At 42.0% G+C, this 8,442-nt stretch overlaps 1 protein-coding gene across 1 annotated transcript in view; it reads left to right on the top strand.

Annotated features, from left to right (window-relative positions):
• T265_10525 (hypothetical protein) overlaps nucleotides 1–8,442 on the top strand; it is a gene marked incomplete at both ends in the record, with an annotated part of 53,279 nt that overhangs the window by 36,404 nt on the left and 8,433 nt on the right. The window contains 3 exons of the mRNA XM_009176918.1: nucleotides 4,143–4,527; nucleotides 6,319–6,460; nucleotides 7,332–7,454. Coding sequence (XP_009175182.1) covers nucleotides 4,143–4,527; nucleotides 6,319–6,460; nucleotides 7,332–7,454 — 650 coding nt within the window. The remainder of the gene's footprint in view (nucleotides 1–4,142; nucleotides 4,528–6,318; nucleotides 6,461–7,331; nucleotides 7,455–8,442) is intronic.

An 8,442-nucleotide genomic window follows, 5' to 3' on the forward strand; every position in this document is an offset into this window, starting at 1 on the left:
CCCCCCCTGGATCGGATAAAGAGTAACGATTCAGACCGTGCGGTCCGATTGAGCCCAGGGCCAGATTACGTTTCACGACGAACGAAACTGCGGCAGCTACAACCACTGTACGACTAGTATGCGGTTATTACAGCTGAAAATGATGATGACGAGAGTTAATTCAGATCATTACATGAATTCCACATGTAACATTTTCGTTCCTAGGTGTATCCAGATGGAGAGTATATCAAGACCAATCCTCTGAGAAGTTGGATACCTTTTTGAGTAGAACCAATCAAACCACTAGGGCTTGGGTCGTTCAACTAAGCTATCCGCATTGACATTCCAAGAATACCTCACAGTGGTGTGCTCACAATCGGCCAGTTCCATTGCACGGCGAAATACTCAGTCAACAGTCCTCTATCTATATAAATATATCCTTTTACGTGTTTAAATGGTGAGAACAAGTCGCTAGAAGACTTCCGGAAAAATTGCAACTGCCAGTGTCAACCGGAAAATATACACCACATAAAAGTTAAAGGACGTATATTTCAGTCTAATTTATTGTAAAGTTATCGGGAAAGTTTAAGACTGAGTGTTGGCATGGTAGACCAACTGACACTTACTCCAAAATTTTGAAAATAAACGCGATCACATTGCGTCTGGAATTGATAATCAGACAACGGAAGCGATTCGCAGCTGGGTACAGGGGAAGAGGATGAGGATAGGCAAAGTATACGTTTTCGATTTTCTGTTCTGTGATGCTTAATTGCAAGTAAAAACGCGACGCTGACATCTGAGAGTTTTTGCATCACTTGAAACTGTCCAAAAAGTTAACAAAAATCGCGGAAAAGGAAGAATCGTTTATTAGGATTGGCGAATGAATTCGCGGTTGACGAAACTGTAGCTTTGAAATCAATATTTCACCATATATAAGAATAGCAGCAGCGAGAAAGCTACACCCACCGGGACTGCCCTTATCCTTGATACAGACTGACTTGTTTTCAGCTAATAAACGAACGGGCCGATCTTCATTGTCAAGAGTAAAATTAAATTTGCACCGTGGAGTGGAAGTCTCTTGACCTCCTGCTGGAAAGCACGCATAGCGCAGTTCAAAAATTATCGTTCAGATGTTCGGAGAAATAATCAATGCAAAAGCAGTCAAGAGAGTAATATTTTTTCAGATAAAACATGAATTCGCTGTGGTATTTTTTATTCTTATGCTGTCGGTGAAAAACCTGCCATGGTGCTTAATCAGCTGACCGATTGTGCAATGTGGAAGGAAAGAAATTGTTCACTGGACGTTTTGTACTCGATTTCCGTCATAACGTTTCGAAGTGCACAGCGAATTTGAATCCACTCAAACAAGCCGAACCAGAGAAGCTCGGGACGTGTTTGATATATTTGTACGATTTTTTGCCATTTAAACTTGAACTGGGCTCAGCTGATTGGTCAATTTCTCTCTGACTTTGAGGTTACACTGTTTAATCTAAGTTACAATGAGTGCTTTGTCCACGACTGGTTTGATCAGGTGACCAGATGCTTCCGATCAGCTTCATTCTCATCGATCGCAAAGTCCATTTATTGATTGACTGCTCTGCTACGAAATTATGACAATAACTCACGTTTCGCATAGAAAGGCGACGCCACAAGGTTTATAATCTTATTGACGCTTGCATTACTTTTCGGGAAAAAATGTTAACCAGTCAGTAAATGTCAATGAAACGCATATCTTGTGTTCCTTCAGGATGCATTTGGTGGGACAGAGTGGAATCAACATGAACTGTCTTTCAAACTGTTGACTATTTCAGACTGTTTTGTCAGCTAGAGCCAGACGCTTTTGTAATTTTTGTCGGAAAAAACAGATCGATCGCAGTTACTGTTTTTCATGACCAGGCTGCAGCAACAAAGGCAGTCGCTGCATCGATTTCGTGAAAAGAACAAATAAAAAGGCGGAAATCGATAAAATTTCTGGAAGAAGAACAGGTAATGACGTGGTCATTGATTTAACTGATTACTTTCAACCTGGCAGCTAGGTTGTCCAGAAAATGTCCTTTGTCTGGAGAGAAGTCATTGCTATTCTGATCAAAATTTTCGCTCATTCGAAGGATCCATAATTCTCCCTGAACGAAGTCAATCTCAGAAATAAAAAACGCGTTGTTAAATTATTAATATTCGTATGCATTTCGTTCCGGTTTCATTTTAGCATCTTTTTGGATCTAAAGAAAACAGAAAAACAAAAACATTAATCAGTGGAGGGTGGACCACTTACCAATCAAAGAATGAAAAAACACAGAGGCAAATATGATCCCTCATGTGACCAAACACGAACAGTTGTGAACCATAAAAACCAAAAACTATGCACACAAGAATTCTTTGGTGGTTCACATACTTTGTGGTCTGTTTAGTCAGAACGTAGCCTTCAAAAGTCATTTACAGGCAATCGGGCTATCTGGTAGTTCAGCTAATTTTATTTTGCCAATCCGCGAATGCTTGAAAAATAACATACGATCATTCTCCAAAACGGAAACCTTCCGCCCGGAAACCTCTGTAATACTTGTGCCCAATTCGTGCCGAATGTTTTACAAACAAGTGGCTTTTAGTCAACCGAATTAAATTCTCTAATACGCACCTGTTAAGGAAATAGTTTCATATTTTCGGAGTATCTAGTGAGTGAAGGCCAACAGCATTATTTGACATGAAACAAATCCTTGCGCCCCAAGCCTGTCAAGGTGCGGCTTAAGCAACAAATATATGCTATTTTCAAATAGAAATTCACTTCAAGGTCTTTGCCCTAATTTTGAGTAGAACTTAGTTTTCAAACCTGATATTTGAGCAGTAATTCAAAAGTAATTCCACATACCGGGAAAGACATCTGGAACAAGGTGAAAAGATGAATCGGTAAACAGGAGAAACCTGCTCAGAAGAAATGTCTGCTATCAGACGAGGCAAGTGAATCGGGTACTATGTAGTGGTATTTCTCTGACCCATGTTTCAACAGAACTACTTGCGTCAGCTAGTAGACGGTTTTTGACAAAAGATGCTGAAGTTAACCATGCAGACTAAAGGATCCGGGGCTATCATGACACAGATTCAGCGTTGGTATTTTGCACACCAGGGAGTTGACAAGTGGGATGAACTTCTCGTGATGAGTTCAAACGGTGGTTTAACGGAAATTGAGATGGTCCACTCGCGCCCTCAGTGGTGCTCGTACATCCAAGCTATTGCCTTCAATGCATAGCTCCCTTTCAAATCCCACCACTCAACAGTCTACCTACAGTGCTGTATTCACGCACTAAATTATCAGCTCCCACATTCAATGCGCAGCTACCTACCTCACCTCCCCGAATCATCGGTGAACGAAACGGTGGCAGCTACAACCGCTGCACGACACGTACGCGGCTATTACAGCTGACAATGTTGGTGATGATGATGACGACGATGATGATAATGATGATGATGATGATTGAGTGCAGACGGTACTGACGTATGCCGCTGTGTTGCAGTGATTACCACTGGAACCATACAGTTGATCGGTTTCCAATGTGCATTACGAATTCACTGATTCCCAGAATCTTTTACATTGGATTGTCATAAATAAATATGGTATATATTGTACAATCTTTAAGGCTGCTACAACATGACAACTATTTTGTATGGGCTTCCACCGGCCACCTCTGATAAAAGAGACATTGACTTCTAAATAACGTATTCCGTCCTCTCCAAAGGATGATCAGCCCAAAGGCCCTTTTGAAGAACAGGCTACAGGATGGCAAATTTACCTAGTTTTACGATGTTTGTAGGTAACTGCGATTTTTCGGAGTAGTGAAGTAGGCGCTATCAAAAGCATTCGCACTGCTGTTTAGCGGCTCGTTGCCGAAAAATTGTGTCCAAAATAACTGACGGCAAATCACGGGTTTGAAATCTCGGGGGATTCGTAAGATGCGCCCAGGTTATGATTTAAAGTATGTACTAAAGAGCTAAACAGTGTTGCTTGACGTTTCAACGCAGACTGACTCTACTTACAAGACGAAATTTCCAGTCTAGTAACGCGAGTCAAAGAATTTCAGTCGAAAGAATTGTCCAGATTCGTAAAATGCGTCTGTAGCAACCAAGTCACATTTTAGAACCCAGTAAAACTTTGTTTCCTCTTCCCCACTTAGATGTACGCCGAACAGATCATGGACTTTACCGATGCACGGTGTGGAACCAAGCCGGGAGAACACAAGCCACCGGCCAAGTTCTGGTTCGTTCTCCACCGGAACTCAGCATAATACCTCAAGAGACAAATTACTTTGTCGGGCACAAACCGTGGATTGCTTCTTGTCACGTCACAGGTTATCCGTTGACGCGATCACAAACAACACCACAAAACGTCGCTGAAGAAGAGACCACCCCTGGTGACCAGGGCTCAAAGCAAGCTGGTGTGAGTTCGGAAGGTTCAGCCGCGAATTCATCCGTTCAAATGAAAATTATGACGGTTGAAGGCGAACGCATGGATGGGGTGGAGATTAACCTGATAAAATATGAGGCGAACGACTTTCTAGGGTACGTTTCAACCCGATGTATTTCGCAATATACTACGTTTGTACGAATTCTTAGGTAACGTTTAAAGTGTGGGTTTATTTGACTTCCAACGGATGCTCTATCATCCTCCTGCACTTGTTTTTTTCCTTTCTGTTACTAACCCATGTTGTTTATCGTCCCGTGACGCCAAAAATCGTTCATACAAGCAGTCCCAAGGCTTTGCCGTATATGGTCATACTCCTAACGGGTTACTTGTACCCAGAAGGGTTAACTGCGTGTACCTGGATAGCACCTCTGGCGCTTAGGCGCCGTATCAAAATATCTGGCTTATCATGTTTGTCAAAACATACACCGTTTTGTGCTGCTGGATGATTTGAAGATAACTCTCCATGTAAATTCAGCGGCCACCTCAGTCGCTTTTAACTTGCGGCTCTTGATGCCTAAGAAAGTAGATGACAATCATACTCGTTCCAACTCAGGTCACTGTTCGCCTTCTACATTTGCTGACTAAACGCACGAACTCAAGGCCATATCATCGCTAAGCGCCAGCAAACACAGTTTAAAACAAAAATTTTGTTATCGGTATCATAAAACACCCTGGAATCCTATCAACCTCACGGTTGAACTCAGGTGACGGGCGGAAGTATGCATCCTCCTGAGCTTACAGCCATGGGAAATATTCAGTCCAGGATAGTGATAGGCGTTCCGTTGCGCTGACGGGTCCTGCCCGGACGACAATCAAAAAGTGATCTGACAGACTGTTAGGATAAAAAGGGTGAATCATGTGGTTGTGGGGTGTCTGAAAACGCCAAAATGGAGAAGCCGTTTGTTCTCTATGTAGAACGCAAACACAGAGCCGGAGATGAAAGTACAGAGAAAACAAACGTGGAGTGGACCACCATTTAGAAAGTGCGCACAAATTTATTTATTTATCTGTCTATCTATCATCTATCTATCTATCTATCTATCTATCTATCTATCTATCTATCTATCTATCTATCTATCTATCTATCTATCTATCTATCTAACTATCTATCTATCTATCTATCTATCTATCTATCTATCTATCTATCTATCTATCTATCTATCTATCTATCTATCTATCTATCTATCTATCTATCTATCTATCTATCTATCTATCTATCTATCTATCTATCTATCTATCTATCTATCTATCTATCTATCTATCTATCTATCTATCTATCTATCTATCTATCTATCTATCTATCTATCTATCTACATCATCATCACCATCATCATCGACAGCATGACATCAGTGTTCAACACCGATGCTTCATTGCCGTACACACGTCTATCAGGGTATTCAGAAAACCTTGTTCCACATCGCTGCTGGTGAATAAATGAACGAGTGTCCGATAATGTACAACGTTGCAAAGTGAGCGTTCAGTCGAGCAATACCGCCAGAGGATCCGTATCATTTCGCCAATGCCTTCGCGACTGACCAAAATTTCCCGTTCTTGTTTGAAGCGACATGGCCGCACTGATATTCTCCATGATTAAGTAAATAAAAGTATGTGTTTCCAAACCGCTGATTTAACTTTCAATTGTTTGTACTGTGCATAAAATAGGGTGCATTTTTTTCGGAAACATGTTGGCCTAATCAATCCGAATAAAAGCGGTGAATAGGGACGAGATATGGGAATAAACGGGAAGAAATCCTAGATCATACGGCCACTTGTCAAACCATGTTATGCATCAAAGAATCAAACGTTTAGCTGGGCCAAAACGAAAAAAAGTTGCCCAGTGAACTTCTATAACTTGCAATTTTTGTCCCGAAAATCTCGTTTCCAGAATAAACGCAACCTACGAAGTGCATATGAATCAACGGTTTGGAAACGAAGCCGTGATCCGATGCGAGTACACACATACCGACAATCGTGTAGTCTATCAGGAGCTGTTCCTACGCGAAGCAACAAAACCACCGGCGCCGAACGTGAGTTTTGCCATGGTAACTTTATGTCGTTGCTTTTGAATGTCACAATGCAATGCGTTATCCAACCGCATGTTATTGAGGTCCCATTTGGAGGTATGGTGAAGAAAAAACTATTTGACTTACAACAATATGGAATTCAACCAATCGTATTACAAAGCCGTCATACTGTGAGAATGCGACTGACATCAAAACGCGTGTAGACAATTAAGCGAACAGTTTAACCTAGTTTGACACAAGTTGTGGTCAAATACGATCGTGTGTGTGTCGATAGACACTCAGTTTACGATGCAGTCTCATAAGGCTGAGGACTCCAGAAAACTGAAGCAAAACCGGAACTGTGGTATTTTGTGTCTGCGCACTGAAAGCACTATAGGTATATTTGCTAATTTGTTTCCCAACTTCCACGGTTTTGGTTAAAAATTCCGCATTCGATTGAGTACCTGGTTGCGGAGAGAAGAAACTCAAAGCAAGCTTTGCCAAAGCTGTGAGAATTAAGGAGAAACTAACGGGAAAGTTGAATGGGCTCGGGAGGTTAGACTGTAGTATGCAGAAACGATCGCCCGATGGGGTTACTTTCAACCCTGTGTGTCACTCCACTTCATGTCATGGACTGGTTTGGATATGCCGTCCAGAACAATTCTGCTGGCTCAGTTTGCACGGCTAGCCGGATCTCACAAACCGAAATAGAGCAAGAAACGGTTTTGACGTGGCATGTAAGGATAAATTTGTGTAGATGACACGGGCTGGGAACCAGCTAAAGATGTGAAAACACGAAGTCCAATACAACGTCCTCAGTTTTGTGTATCCCGAAGGCATTTCACACAATCAGACTATTCCTAGCCGGCTGCTGATTTTTATGCAATCTTTCCAGATCACTCTGCTTTGTGCCGGTCCAAAGGCTGTGGTGTTTGGTGTGACCAATCCACGAGTGCACGAGGGCAGCCTTCTTACCGAACGTATAGTCACTCAGAAAGTGATATTCGCTCCGGCCAAAGTGAGTTTTCTGATACGAGTTTTGCCGAGGTTGCTTGATTTGACCCCTAATATTGTCATTCGTTTCTGAAGAGCATGGTCATTAACATAAAAAGTGAATGCAAGCGACGAATGCGATAAGGTAGAAGGAGAATATGAGGTAAAAAGAGAAACCTCTCTTTCGAATTCATGCCACCCATAGTTAAGTCAGATGAGATAAATCCCAAAGTATGTAAAGATTTTGGTATGGAAACGCACGTCCAAAGACCAACAACCGAAGCATGTTGGATGCTCTTCAAGGCGCGGTAGGCGCTAGCACAGTCAGGACTCGCACATCAGGCACAAAGTGTCCGTCATACAAGGTATGGTGTGAGATCAAATGGCAAAAATGTACGCTCAACGCCATGTGCCACGCATAAAAGTGTCATAAGTACGCAGAGAGCCCACAATGGCAAGCAAACACAAGTCACTGACTGTGACCTTAGGAAGTCGCAGAAGAGAGCATCTCAGAAAAAAAGACGACTCTATAAAAAGACCCTAGTTCAGCTTTATTCACGTTGGTGTCACAATCAAATAGTAGGTAAATGCACACAGGTTTTCACACGATGTATTTTTTACTCTCATCTCGACATAAGAAATAAGTAGTAATAAGTAGAACCTGGCAATAAGTAATCGAACACTTGGGAGCACCTCGGACTCAACAGCAGCATTCAAACTTCCATTGCGTTACCAACAAACATCCTGTGAGCCTTTTAGAAGAACTGAAGAATTAAAAACCCAGAACTACCTACGTTTTTGCAAGCCCGGAAACTCTGTGGGTAATAGACGCCCATATTGTATCTGCACAGCGGTTTCATCTATTACATTCGCTTGAGATGTGCAACTGTAGATTCATGAGTTCAGATTGTTCAGGCGCTAGGGTCACAACGTGCGAAGTCATCATCATCATCATCATTATCAGCTGTAATAACCGCGTACTCGTCGTACACTGGTTGTAGCTGCCACAGTTT

Source organism: Opisthorchis viverrini (genome assembly GCF_000715545.1).
Source record: "Opisthorchis viverrini unplaced genomic scaffold opera_v5_373, whole genome shotgun sequence".
Classification (NCBI taxonomy): Eukaryota; Metazoa; Platyhelminthes; class Trematoda; order Opisthorchiida; family Opisthorchiidae; genus Opisthorchis; species Opisthorchis viverrini.